The 14,796-nt window shown below is 50.6% G+C and overlaps 1 protein-coding gene across 2 annotated transcripts in view; it reads right to left on the bottom strand.

Annotated features, from left to right (window-relative positions):
* Positions 1-11,290, bottom strand: part of Heyl (hes related family bHLH transcription factor with YRPW motif-like) — a 16,931-nt gene extending 5,641 nt beyond the window's left edge. The window contains exons 1-4 of one of the 2 annotated variants that reach the window (XM_013348342.2): positions 11,187-11,290; positions 4,885-4,947; positions 3,508-3,591; positions 1,756-1,837 (exon numbers count right to left, since the gene is read on the bottom strand). In XM_013348342.2, the coding sequence (XP_013203796.2) occupies positions 1,756-1,837; positions 3,508-3,591; positions 4,885-4,947 (229 nt within the window). In that variant the 5' untranslated portion in view covers positions 11,187-11,290. Of the gene's footprint in view, positions 1-1,755; positions 1,838-3,507; positions 3,592-4,884; positions 4,952-11,186 lie in introns of both variants that reach the window. The other variant, XM_026782388.1, reaches the window with a different exon arrangement.
* Positions 11,291-14,796: the final 3,506 nt, after the last annotated feature.

Raw genomic sequence — 14,796 nt, forward strand, 5'->3', positions numbered from 1 at the left:
CACCACCGCCCGGCAACATTTATTTCTTTATGTACTTTGAGACTTGGTCAAATGTAGTTCAAGCCAACTTTCAACTCACTATGTAGTTGAAGTTTGACCTTCTGATCTTCTTGTCTCCACACTCTTAAGTACTGGGACACCATGCCTGGTTAATACAGTGCTAGGGACTGAAGCCAAGGCTTTGCGGATAGCAAGCAAGCATCTGCCAACTGAGCTACATCCTCAGCCTCTCCTAATTAATTAGTTAATTTTTAGATAGCCATTCTCATAGTCCAGACTGGCCTGGAACTCACTGTGTTGCCTATAATGATCTGGAACACCCGATCCTGCGGCCCCCACTTCCCAGAGAGCTGTGGTTATGCGTGCACACCACCACGCCTGGCTAGGCTGTTCTTTTAAACAAGCGTCTGCTGAGTTCACACTTACTGCACACTTCACCCCAGTGTCTAATTCAATCCTGAACACGCTTGTACTGTACCCACTTTACAGCTGAAGAAACCCAGGGGCGGAGAGGATAAAACCATTTGTCTTAAGCCACAGAGTTAAGAAGCAGCAGAGCCAGAATTCAAATCAAAAGCCTGCACTCCCAACCACAATTCTCTGACCTCGCCATTAGCCTGAGCCAGAGTGGCGAGGACAGCTGCCCCCGCCCCCTCCTTCCTGGATCTTGTGAGATAAGTGAAAACATTTGAAAGCGCTGCCCACATGCTAATCACCGCTTCCCTTTTAATAGGATAACCAGGAATATAATTTGAAGCATCTCCCCGCTGGGTGCCACTGCTAGGAGTGTGTTCCTTTGGCAGACTTCTCAAGTTATTGGGTAGGTCTGAAAAACTTGTGAATTCCTACAGTCTAATGCCTCCTTCGGGGAGACCCTGCAGTGCTGCCTGTCCCCCAGGTGCCGCTGCCAAGCAGCACGGATTCTGACCACTTAAAATGCTACTGTTCTCCCCCAGAGTTGAAAGCTGTTCTTGAGCCTTACATCTTTGTAGCTAAGGTCTGTGGAGCCTGAAGGCTTCCTGATTGTGAAATCACCAAACACACCTAGAAACTTCAAGACAAATTTCCGTTCACCTGGGAGTCTTTCTAAAGGTCATAGCTGCTCCACGGATTTAAGGGAAGGCACTAAGGAAATGATGGTATGGCTTGCCTCCTCCTGTGCTCTGATACCTGCTATGAGAATGACTGGCTCCTCAGTGCTGCCAAAGATACAACAGCAGTCCAGAAGCTGAGGCCGACGCCCAGAGACATCAGCAAGATGTCTGTGGCTAAACTCCCAGGTTAGTTGAAGATGGGGATTCTGGTGAAAATTTGCTTATCCAAGCTGTCTACCTGTTAACCAGGTCTTGCTGGTGGGGCTTCTGGAAGCCCGTTGCACAGAACAATCCTGATTGGGAGGAGTCAACCGAAGAAAGGGTTAGGCCAAGTGGAGATGCGGGAAGCAGTGATGCAGACAATGAAGGAAGAAGGGAAACAATTGGTTGTAGCTGCTCTTGCCTGTCATCTCAGAGCTCTAGAGGCTGAGGCAGGAGGATCTGTGAGTCTGAGTGTGGGCTCCAGAGTGAAACCCTTTGCTCAAAGCAAACACCAAGGAAGAACATAAGAAGAGAGAGGAGCTTGGCAAATGGCGGCTGGAATCTAAGTCGGTCCTTCCACAGAAGGGCAATGACAACCTACTTTGTCTACAAGTCTGAGCTCACCCGTTGATCCTTACGGCCCTATGGCAAAGTACATGTAGTGTGAGTAACACTGTACCTGTGCCACCGGAGGCGTGGAGCATCTTCAAGTGATCCACCGTCATCTGCAAGACCTCGGCTTTCTCCAGCTTGGAGGAGCCCTGTGGGTACCGAAGGCAGAGGGTGCAGCCTGCAGGTGACTGCTGTTGCTCACTGCCCTCCTGTCCCCATCCACACTCACCGCTAGGATTTCCTCCCACTCCCTGACCACTCGGGCTGCTCCTCTGTCCAAGCTCTCTGCTGAAATGCTCTCAGTGAGTGTCAGCCCGCCTCTCTCCCAGAAAGACTCATCTGTCTCCATGGCCTCCTCACCCTCACTGGACTCCGGCTGTTATCCACCATCACCTGCCCCACAGACCTGCTATCCTGGGAACCCACCTCCGACCTCAGTTTCCCCAGGTCCCAGCACAGCATCTGAAGCACTTGCCCTTCCTCCGTTCTCTCTTGGGGATGTTTCCTAAGCCTCCGGGGAACCTTGGCCCCCGTGGGAAACCTGAGGGTCAGACTGTCCATGCCAGCCCCTTAAAGACAGACACCGAGTCTAGTTCATTGCTGGCTCTGAGAAGGCTTTAATGAGCTTCTGTGGAATGGCTGACTTGGACTTACTGGCCTAAGGGAAGGCAGATGCCGTGTGACCTGAGCCTTGAGCACAGGGTAAGGATCTTTGGGGCGATCTGATACAACCATTTGTCTCTCCACCTTATGCCCCGCACCATGTTCAACAACAGCTGCTTACTCCCTGAGTGGTCTGTTTTACTATCAAAGAGCTTTAGAAATGTCTGGAGACACGTGATATAGCTCCATGCTGTTTCTGCTCAGATATGTACTAGCCTTGTAATAGTAGATAGATATTACATGACAGCTCTGCCCTTCACTTCCTTATGTGCGATGTGCAGAATAATCCCTACCTCTCAGGATCACTTTTAGGATTTAACCTAAAGGAATACATCAGGTATAAAGCCACCATACCCAAGACACCTTGCTAAGAATAATCATCTATTCCCCTTGTCCCCTGGCCAGTGACAACTATGCATACATGTGTGTATACACATGTGTGTGGCATGTGCACACCTTGTGTATGTGGGTGTACACATAAGGAAACCAGGGGATAATATAGAATATCATCCTCTTATTGCCTTCCATCTTATTTTTTCTTAGATTTTTATTGTTTCTATGTAGTATGTGTATCTGTATGAATGTATGCTCATGTGTGTACAGGTGCCTGCAAAGGCCAGAAGACACCATCAGATCTCCCGGAGTTGGGGTTGTATGCAGTTGTGAGCTGCTGGCTGGGAATTAACTCTAGTCCTCTGGAGAGCAGCACATGCTTTTAATTGCTGGATTGCTTCTCTAGCCCTACATATTAAGAATTAATTGTGTGTGTGTGTGTGCATGTGTGTGTATGTGGGCATGTGCGCGCGAGCGTGTGTGTGTGTGTGTGTGTGTGTGTGTGTGTGTGTGTGTGTGTGTAGCTCAGAGGTCAGCTTGCTAGAGCCATCTCTCTCCTCCCACAATGGGAGACCTAGACTGAACTCAAGTCCTCACTGTCCTGGCTCCTAGAATCTGCCTGTCTCTGCCTCCCAGTGCTGGAGCTACAGGTGTGCACAACCATGTTCGACTTTTACATGGCTGCTGTGGATTTGAACTCAGATCTTCAACAAGTGCCCAGACCCCAGGGACAGCTATTTATAAATGATCACAGCTCTGCCGGCTGTAAGCGATACCACAGGAACCGCACCCTGCCTCCTACCCAATCGGCAATGTCACATACCTGTTTCTCAAAGGCCGTGGGCACCAAGCGTCGCAATTCGGAAAGGCTGCTGTTGATGCGGTCTCGGCGCCGTTTCTCTATGATCTGAAAACCAGTGACACGATGTTCCCTGAAGGCATTTCATCACACTTTCCAGTGTGCCCTGCTGGACACTGACTCACATTTTCCCCAGAGATATTTTTTTTCCCCTGGGGGATAAATCTATTCCTTCTTTATGGAGGATGAGAACGAGAGTTCAGGATGACAATAATTTGCTTAATGTCGCACAGTAAAAGTGCAGAGCTGACATTAGCACTGAGACCTCTTGTCCTGGTCTGTAGGGACGGCATTCCCCATAGGTAAAGCAGGGCACTGCCTAGCAGCATGGGGGCACCAGCCTCAGCACCAGTGTAAACCTGGGAGACCCCGCCGGGCCAGAGTTAGCCCTCCAGTTTCTGGATCATGAGAACCCCTGAAGAATGCTGGGTCTTGTTCTCTCCAACTGCAGAGGCCTTCATTCACACTCTCTCTGTTTTCCCCACAATTCTGGCAACAGAAACCTCATAGATGGGTAGAAATTATAATCCATCACTTCTTAGAGGCAGAATACAAGGTACGGAAAAACGATTTGCCTAAGTCTTCTGGTGAGTAAGTGAATGGCTGGCTCCTGCCAGATCCCAGGCCTCTGGATCCCCAGGACAAGGAGGGGTGGGGTACGATAGAGAGCTGCTAGCAGGGGGCTCCCCTCTGTACCTCCCTGATCCACACAAAGAGGACGAAGTTCTGGGTAGAGGGGAGACTACAACCAGAGTATTAATGGTCCGTTGTCAGGTGCTCAGCAGAGTTTACAGGAATGCACTCAGTCTTCAGAACTGCCCTTGGTGGGCTAGGGATTTGCTCAGTTGGTAGTGTGCTTGCCTCTAGCATGTATGAGGCCTGAACTAAATCCTCAGGACTGCAAAAACCAGGTAGCACATGCCTGCAATCCCAGCGTTTGAGAGGTTGAGGCAGGGATTAAAGGGCATTATTTTTATTATTATTTTTGGTTTTTCGAGACAGGGTTTCTCTGTAGCTTTGGAGCCTGTTCTGAAACTCCCTCTGTAGACCAGGCTGGCCTCGACCTCACAGAGATCCTCCTGTCTCTGCCTCCCGATTGCTGGGATTAAAGGTGTGTGCCACCACCACCTGGGTACAAATCAGTCTTTTGAGATAGGTGCTCCCTGTCACTCAGAAGAAGCAGCAGCAAGACATTGGAGGAGCGGTGGATACCCAGCCACCAGGGTTACAATGGGCAGAGCTTGGGTTTGAACCTGTCCAGTCAGCTGGGATGATGGGCAAGGCCTCCTGGGATTCAGTGCAAACCCCGCCTGCGCTCCTCAAAGCCTGTTGCTCACTCACCCCTCTGCGCTTCTTCCGGGCTTGCATCTGCGAAGGGCTGGGGGTGGTCAGCGGTCTGGCCATCTGGCTGCAGAGAAAGAGAAAGGCTAGTTTCTCAGAGCTGAGGGACCATCTCCCTGGCCTAGGCTGACCTAGAAGGCCCAGCTGGAAGCAGGCCAGGACCTGAATGCGTGGTGGGTGGAGTAGGGCTCCCAGGTGGTTCTAGTCTCCCAGACCAGGAAGGGACACAGAGCATGCGAAGGGGTCGCTGGCTCTCATTTCTCCCCGGAATCCATTTGTCTGGTGCCAAATCCTCTGTGCTCGCCTAGCTTCCTGTCTGTCAGCCTCTGGAGGACATGGGTAGCTCGCCTACCCCCTGCCCGCCCTTGCGGACGGCCGACCGTCGGGGAACCGCGAACCGAGATGCTCTTTCTCGGGTCCTGCAACCCGATCCCAGGGGCGGGTTGACTGAGGGCGCGGGCCAGCGGTCGCCGGGCCGGCCCGGGAGGGTTGGATTTCAGAGCTAGCCGCTGGGAAGGAGCGTGGAAAGCGCAGATGCCGCTGCTTCCCACGGGCCGGAGCGCCGCCGCCCGCCCTCCGCCCGGCCCGCAGCTGCCGCCTCCTCCCACGCGGCGCGGCCGGGGGCGAGGTGGAGGCGGCATCTGGGTCACAGGCTCCTCTCGCACGCTTGGGGACAGTGGTCTGGCCTCCCAGGAGGCACGAGGCCGAGTATCCTCGCCCTGCCTACTATGCCTGTGGCTCCCTCTTGAAGCCCAGGCTGAATGATGGATGTTTGCTCCAACACCGATAGTTGTATTACAAAGATTCAGCAGAGGGCTTTCCTGTCCAGATTTTTGGCCAGAGACCCCAATTGCTTCCCCTCTGAATGGTTTTTTGCTCCAGCTGTCCTCGCAGAAGGCAGAGGTTCCCTGGAGAGCACCAAGGACCCAACCCTATTGATGCTACGCTTCACACCTTTGAGCAAGGTGCCTCCTCTGCTGTTTTGGAACCCCAACAAACATCTCAACAGAAGCCCAGGAGCTTGCCAGGCACCTGTTTCTTGTCTACCTAGGTTCTCCATCTCAGTAAGGGCCGCCCCCAGCTTCTAGTTCTCTGGCGCTTTCTGTGATTGAGCCTTTTCTAGTTTCATATGTGTGTGTTCTTGTTCTCCATGGCCCTCTGTCTCTCACACACAGGCGTACAAGAAGAGCCTTCCCTTGGTCCCAGTGCACTTCTTTTAACCTTCTTAACCCCCCCCCCCTGTGACTTCTCAATGTTTTTAAGACCCCAAAACATCATCCTTTGGTTGGTCCAACTGGTTCCTGTCACCTCTTCGATTCAGCTGTCTCTTGCTCTGCACGCTCCAATCTGAATACACTAACTCTCCTACGTTCGCGTGTGTGTTCTGTAGTCTAGAAATCTCCGGTCCAGTCCATCTCCTCAGCGCCTCACCACAGCCTGACGACGTCAGCCATACTGCAGATTGCCACTCAACTGCCACCTCCTTTAGGAGCCCCCCTTTTGAACTGCTAGTCTGTCACATGGTCCCTGCTGTTTACTTTCCCAGACTCCTGTGTCCACACGCTGTCTTACTGTTTTATCCATGCACGATTATTTAATTAAAGTCCATCTCTCCAGCAGACAGGTCCATGAGGTTACGAGGCTCATCCATTTCACTCACTGTTACAGCTCAGGTCCTCAACAAGCTTGGGAGACAGCAGATCTCATAGGATTTCTTAACTCCCACCCTTATCTTTAGCGTCACAGAGACCATAAATATGAACACCATAGAAATCTGCCTTTTGGACTTTTGTGGACAGGGCATAGGCAGTTCACCAGGAGGGTCTCAGCCCATGTGACTCTCCTTGTGGTATCTGAAGTTCGGTCATTCTCAATGCCTCACAGAAAAGCAACTTCAGGAGAGACCAGATAGCACATTGCTTCAGGCTTGTTCCAACCACATCTGGAAAAAGACGTATCTTTCACCCGCACATCGGGACAAACAGAGCCACTACGAGGCCTGCGAAAACTCCTGGGAGGCCCGCCCTGTGAGCCAGGGCCTGAGATCTGTAGGGCAGTTTGTTTACAAAGCTTCCCTGGTTCACTGGGGACAAGCTCTTAAGAGCCAAGGTACATAAGAAATACAGCCTTTGTTTCCCTGGCAGGATAAAGCATCTCTCTGGGTATTGGGTTAGCCTTGTGCACGTCACTGCCTCACAGACTGATCCCTCCTCAGGGACCGTCTGTCAGAGGTTGAGAGGCAACACCCAGCTTCAGGGCTAAGGGCACCATCCACCTTTCCCCAGCCTTCTGGTCAAGTCTCCTCTGCCAGCTGGTCTGCCTCTTCCTCCAGATTCCCCAGGCAAATCTCACCTTACAGTTTGCTTGGCACCACCACCAAGAATCTCTCTCCTCTGGGTTTTATAAAAGTCCATTTTCCAGATGAGGATGCTGAGCCTCAGGGAGCCCAAGTGGCTTGGCCAGCCCACACAGCTGCTAAAGGAGCAAAGCAGCCTGGGAACCTATCTGCTGGCTTCCAATTCAGCATTGTTTTCCTTCTTAAGTCTGACTTCCTGTCTGTCTGACTAGTCCTCCAATCCCCTTATCCTCAAGGCTCCCAGCCAGAGCTCACCACAGCCTGGGATCTGGCCCTGACGGTGGGAGGAGGGCTGGGAGCCTCTCCTCTGAGAGTCTAGGCAGATCTTCATGGATCCAGGGAGGAGATGGTGAACGCCAGGGTTTCCATGGGCTTCCTGCAGCCCCTAGACAGGATCCTAGGGCAGTCTCTTCAGGTGATGTCGTTTTCTAAGTGGTCTTCCTGCCACTCCTGAACACCCCCAGTCCCAACTCCACCTAGGAACTCCCCTGTGTGGGACCTTTGGAGATGACTTCATTCATTTTGTATCAAGCAAAGGCAGTGTTCCAATCAATGCTGGACAAAAGACGGACAGTCGCATAGAACTTAGACCGCTTGTAAAAATGAGAACACTCAGAGAGGGAAAGGACCTTTGACCAGCCACACTGCAAGTAAGAGGAAAATCCAGGATTCCAGTTACATCTACTGCCTTTTAAAAAGAAATATATGTATGTATATTTTCTATATATATCTATAGATAGATAGATAGATAGATAGATAGATAGATAGATAGAGTGGGTGTATGTCTGTGTAAAAATGCACCAGATCCCTAGGAACTTGGATTATGGTGCCATGAGTCAAACCTGTAAGAGCAGCCTACGTTCTTCACCCGCTGAGCCATCTCTCCAGCCCCACATCGACCGGCTTTTAATTCAGAACTCTTGCCAATGCCTTCCAAACATGCACCCTCCCACCATGTCTCCCTTGCAGCCTGCACTTTCTGCTCTAGACAGCAGAACGTAGCCATTTGTCTCATACATTGCATAATAGACCTTAGGAAAAAAACAACAGTTTTAGGGGGAGGGGTGCGACAGATACGGAGTTGAGAAGGCCCCACAATGCAATCTCTAGATTGCTAGTTTTCCCAATAAATTTTGCTGCCTTGTCAATGTGGCACCCTCCCCACAATGTGACAACATTCATTGGAAATTACGCGTGCCAAAGAAAGAAGCTATGTGCTATATGCAGATACAACCTCATCCAAGGCTCACCCTCAGAGGCAGATAGTTATACATTCATTTTGTTAAAAAAACAAAAAAACTAAGAAAAAGAAAACGTCAGTAGTTCAGGAAAGAGTAAAGTCACTTACACAAGGAAATGGTGGAGAGGGTCAAACTCAGGTCTCTTTGACTTCAAAGACTATCATGTGCCTTAAATCATACAGGAACAGCCCATAGACCTTAACTTCGAGTCTGACATGTGGGAGGTGCTCAGGAAATATTTGAAGATGGGTAAGAGAGAGGCCGTATTCTGTGTGGATCCAGACTGTTTCAGGGGGCCGACTTCACACAAGAGCTCTGTGGGTGATTCCCACGGATGGAGCAGGTCGCTCCCACCAAACAGATGTCCTTGGTGACATCAGAACACACCCTGCCCCTGTGGTCTCACGGCTCTGAATGTGGAGGATTTGTGCACTGCCTCTGACCCCCAGAGTCTGGCTGCCCCAGCCCTGTGGCCCCTGCCACTGTTTATCTGGCTTTCTTTGTACTTGAAGCTCTTCTTCCCCGAGAGTTCCCCGAGGGCAGAGGCTGAGCAGGATACATCTGGGCTCTGATGCCCAGCCCAGGGTCTAGGCCACAGCAGGCATCGTTCAGTGGTCTCTGAATTGAAGCATTTATGTCTGCTGGGGGGAGGGCCCTTTGGAAAGTGCTACAAAGAGGCATGTTATAAGTCAGTCTGCCAGATGTCCAGCTGCCTTCCCTCCTTGGAGGGGTCTGGTCTTCTGGAACAGTCTCTGATAATGAGCTCTGACTAAAATGACACAAAGATATAAAGGGGAAAGAACCTGCAGTGACCTTTTACACCTCAGCCACAGTGCCGCCACCATCAGGAAGCCATTATCATCGTCCCTGGCTGTGAGTGGCCTCTCCCCACTCGGGGGTCCTCAAAGCTGACACTCTTCTTCCACCCAATCCAGAATCTCTGTAGCCCTCGGCAGTACTGCCCAGGCTGTAAACTCATGAAGGAGAGAGGCCGGTGATGATTCATCTCAGCTCTCTGGCATCAACTCTGTTCGCTGCTCCTTGAAGACCCAACGGCCCTGGGTTTGAGCTGTTCTGTTCTCCATCACTATGGGGTCCTGGTTCCCCCTATTATAGCAGGCCCTGGCCTTGAGAATTACTGCTATAAATAGTCATTTCTGCTACGTAATTTTAAAGGGTTTATATAAGGAATTATATTATAAATTCCCTAACATGCAAGATGAGAGAGAGAGAGATATCTATTGCCATTGTTTTTTTTTTGTTTTTTTTTTTTTTTGTTTTGAGATAGCATCTTACTATCTTGAAAAGTAGCCATAGAAATCTGCCTGTCTCTGCCCACTAAGTGCTAGAATTAAAGGCATGTGTCTTCATGCCTGGTCATAGCCTCTTTAAAAAAAAAAAAGCTATGTGTGTGTTTCATGTGCCAGGGCACAAACATGGTGAAGAAAGACAAGGTTTAGAAGACCAAGGGAGATAAGCTACTTCGGTAGCTCTCTCGTCCCTTCCTACTCTTATCCTTTCCCCAGAGCAGAGACAGACCTAGGCAGGGAAACCAAAGGCTCAAAACTGCATGGCGGTAGGGTACTTGAGTAGCATGCACCTGACTCTGGATCCAATCCCTAGTATTGAATAAGGAAGTGGGGGGAGAAGGGAAGGAGAGAAAAGGAGAAAGGAGAGAAAGGCAGGCTCTATGTGACTTGGTGGCACATGCGGGCCGGGTGGCAGGGGCTTGGAGACTCAGGAACGCTGACACTAAGCGTTCACCATGAGCTGCTAAGGACTTGGCGTTCCTTCTTCCACTTGCCTTTTACCAACCTACGGAGCTGGCTTTGTTGTTTATTCCCATTTTACAGATCAGAAAACTGAAGCTGATGGAGTCACAGAGCTGAGAAGTAGCAAGAACTATACAAGTTCAGTTTGTTCCACAGGTTAAAGGTCAGATCATTTAACAAAAGTGGAACAACACTGGCAGTTTGGGTGGTTTGGTTAACGGGGCACTGAGATTGGAGTCTAGGCTCTTGCAAATTGGGTATGATTTTTTTTTTTTGTACCTAAGCCCAAATTACCGCGTTCAGGGTACTTAAAGGGAAAAACATCCCCCCATTCTTTTGTGCACGACGTGAAAACTGATCCCAAAGAAGGGTAAACTGGAAAAGTACAAATGTCTTCATAATAAATAGATTAGGGGCGCCGGGACTCTGGAGGCAGAGAAAGGCGGATCTCTGTGAGTTCGAGGCCAGACTGGTCTACAAGAGCTAGTTCCAGGACAGGCTGCTCCAAAGCTACAGGGAAACCCTGTCTCAAAAAACAAACAAACAAAAAACCAAACAAAGAAGCAAACAAAAAACCCAAAAGAAAGAAAGGAATAAATAAATAAATTAATTAATTAAGGGCAACAGAATGTGGAATCTAGTCTATTAAGCTTTTCTAAGATCTGCAGGAAAACTTCCCAGGGGCATCCATCCCTGGTGTAGCCAAATGGCATAATATATCCCCAGCTGAACTCTACTTCCACACTTCCATCCCAGCGTCCTGAACCCTAGCTGGCCCGGGGTACCCAGGGATCTACCGCCCTGGTGCTATGGACACACTGGAGACACGGCACACACCCCCGCACCCTGGCTGACACCTGCTTGCTGCTGCGCACACCTGAGTGTGCTGGACTTTCTCTCACCCTAGACGGCCTCAGCCCCACCTTGTCTTACCTGAGATCGCTCTCCCTACCCACGTCAATGGCTCCGTCAGACTCGCCATCCGAGCCACTGGGCGCTCTGGGCCGCTTCATGGCGAGAGCTGGCAGTGGGGTCTCAGCCCTGCGATCCGTGGAGTTGGTTGGTGGGCCCCGCCCCAGCCCCGCCCCGGCCCGGGAGCCGACACCGCCCTTTCCCAGGGCCCTTTCCTGCACCGCAGCCCAGAGCGCCCCGGCGCCCCCTCGCCCCCGCGGTGACGCGCCACCGAACCGTGGGAAGGCCCCGGGCGGTCACCGCCCCCATCGGCCGCTGGGAGGTCCGGCTCCGCTCCACCGGCGCTGCCTGGACTGGCGCGCTGGGTGGCCTTGGGCAGGTGCCCTGGGAGGCCCCACAGGGAAAGCCCAGACAGACTCCGGATCTGTCCCTAGTTTATGTGCGACAGGCTTCGCTCTGCAGTGCCTCAGCTTTGGGAGGGACAGACCTGCACCTTCCTGCTCCATGGGGTCCAGGGCAGACAGATAGGTTTGAAAGGTTACTGGGGGTGTCTGTGACCTCTTGGACAGTAATTTCTCAGCCATTCCTTCTGCAGAGAACCAAAGTAAGTGGGGGTGGGAGGCAGAGTGCGCTTCAAAGGTCTGTGATGAACTCCAAGAGGGACGGCTGCTGCCAGTCAGCTGAGAAGGCTGGTCTCAGGCAGATGCTGTTTAGAGAGAAGGAGAAGACAGGGTCTGCTAGAGCCCAGACTGGCCTTGGACTTGCGGTGTAACAGAGGATGATCGTGAACTACTGATCTTTCTGCCCACACATCCTGTACGTTACAGTGGCCAAGACCTTTGTTGTACCGACTTTTAGGAGGGAATGCAGGAAGGTAGAAGGTAGGGAAGGTACGGTGGTTGGTGGGGTGTCCCTGGGAGTCAGTTCCCAGTTCACTTAATGACAGAGCTTTCCTATCAGGCCTCAGGAAGAGAAGAAAGGAGCCCTGGGCTTCTCTTTCTGGGGGAGCCTGTCTGACAACAGACAAAGCTGTTTAGTCAGTGAGAGTTCCTGTCCCTAGAGAGGAGATTCAGCAGCCATTGTCCTAGGTCACTGCCTCAGAGAAGTCCCCCCCTTACAAACACACACACACACACACACACACACACACACACACACACACCGTGTGCAGAGGGTAGCCCTTCTTCCTGCTCACTGGGATGGGCACAGAAGAAAGCAAGCTTTTGGTGTAGAGAAATGGGTTGTCGGTCGTCAGAAGATGTCTGCAGTTTCACTCAATAGTAGCGTCTACTTGTAGACACTTCCTGAAGGGAAAGTACAGACCCCCACACAACCACCTGGCCGAGTACAGAAACCAGGCACACAGACGATAGGTAGTATAGACCCCGCCTGGCATAAACACCTCCCCAGCTGCACATACCAACTCTACTGCTCCAAATACTCTCGCCGGGGGCACACAATGAAGCCGTGGAAACCTCAACCAGTAGAGAGGTTCCCCAGTCCATGCACTCTGAGTTTCCTGGAAAGGCAGACACTCGTTCCGTGTAATTGGCTGAGACAGCAAAGGTTGGCGGGGAAGCTATCTTTATAGCAATATAGGGAAGCTATCCCCTATCAATTTATAGGGGAAGGTAAGGACTCTGTGGTAGACATGTTCACAAGAGATGTCCCAGGTCCTCAAAATCCACTGCACAATTAAATAGGGAGTATAGGGCTCAGAAAAGAGATCTAGAATTTGGAGTTATTTAAAGCTAGGGGAGTAGACCAATGGTGGAGGCGGAGCCTATTATTTACTGCTTTACTGTGGGTACTTATCACAGTACCAGGAAAGGTCCCAAGTGAAGAAATAGCAATAGTGATTATTTCCTCACCTTTGCAAATGATAGGACAGAATCAGCCCATGGCCAACAGGCAGAGGAAGAAGAGCAGGGATGTCACAAGCAGCTTGATCTCAGAGGCCAGTAACTAGGCTTTATTATCTATAATAATATTTTATTATTATAGAGTGCTGCAACCTGGCACTGAACTTAGTTCTGGGCCAGCAACACAACGGCCTTGAGCCACACACGGCTTTGAAGAACTTGAAACAGGAATGGCTTGGATTCCTGAGTGCAACACAATAGAATTTTTAAAAATTACTACTATCTATTTATCTAGTGTGTGCATGTATATATGCATGGACGCATGTGTAGTGTACCTGTGGAGAATGGAGGACAGACTGTCGAAGTTCATCGTCTCCTTCCACCGTGAAGATCCAAGGGTTTCAGCTCAGCTTGTCAGATTGGGTGGCAAGCATCTTTACCTGACGAGCCATCTCTCTAGATAAGAATTTTTTTGTGTAGTTTAAAAAAAAAAACTTATAGATTTTTTTTTTCGAGACAGGGTTTCTCTGTAGCTTTAGAGGTTGTCCTGGAACTAGCTCTGTAGACCAGGCTGGCCTCGAACTCACAGAGATTCACCTGCCTCTGCCTCCCGAGTGCTGGGATTAAAGGCGTGCACCACCACCGCCCGGCTACTTATAGATTTTTTTAAACCCAACTATTTTCTCTCACTTCCTCCTTTCCTTCCCCTCCTCATCTCCCTATTCTTTTGTCTTCTATCTTATGCCAGCCCATACTCCAGGCTGATGTTGAACTCAAGAGCCTCTTGCCTCAGTCTCCTGAGAGCCAAGATTACAGGTGTAAGCCATGCTACCTGGCTTTTGTTTCTGCCTCCACTGTGATTGCTAGAATATCTTCAGATATATGTGTAGTTCCCATGATGCTTTTATTGGCTAGTGCTAACTCAACACTGCCTGCTCAACCTTCATACTACTAACATTCAAAGCTGGCTAAGCAGTGGATGGGGCTAAAGTTTCTCTGGCTAAGACATCTCCTAGCTACTTCCTATCACACCCCAGCTATTTTTGGTAAATTCGGAGTCACTCGAGCAGGTTGCAAGCGAGTGGTGTAGCCCAGGAAGATGAGGACACTCAGAAGGCTAGGAGGACTAAGAAGGCACAGCAGGAGCCCAAAGAGGGCTGCCAGGACTTGGTTGTGACGGGTTCTCTGTGTGCCTCTGACTGGCCCGGAATTCGCTTTGTAGAGCAGGCTGGCCTCGAACTCAGAGATCCACCTGCCTCTGCCTCCCATGGGCTAGGATTAAAGAAGTGCACCACCACTGCCTGGTGGTTGTGATCCTTTAAAATCTCATCAGAGCATGTTACCTCCCGCTCAGTATCACCCACAAGCTTCTCATCGCATCTTAAACCAAACGCTGGCTGCTTTCCCTGCTGCCACAGGGGATATGTGTATAACTCATCATCTAACCCTCAGCATCTTTAAGATTGAAGAAACACAATACTAGTATTTATTCCAGAATGGTCCAGGGAGCACCAGAGGTACAGCCACTTATTAGTACTTGCCCCTATCTCCTTAGCTTCGTCCCAGCCTGTTCCTGCCTTCTCCTGCAACAACTCCAGCCTTCCTGCCTTCCTCCCCCTTGGTGCTCCATGCTTGTCTGTGAAACTGAGCCCCTGACTATGCTGATGTTTTCTTCCTGGAGTCTGGCACATGTCAGCTCTTATCAGCTCTCACTCCATCCAGGTCTTTGCTTAAGCGTCACATGCCTAGAGAGAACTCTCCTGACTGTG

The sequence above is a fragment of the Microtus ochrogaster genome, chromosome 10, assembly GCF_000317375.1.
Source record: "Microtus ochrogaster isolate Prairie Vole_2 chromosome 10, MicOch1.0, whole genome shotgun sequence".
Classification (NCBI taxonomy): Eukaryota; Metazoa; Chordata; class Mammalia; order Rodentia; family Cricetidae; genus Microtus; species Microtus ochrogaster.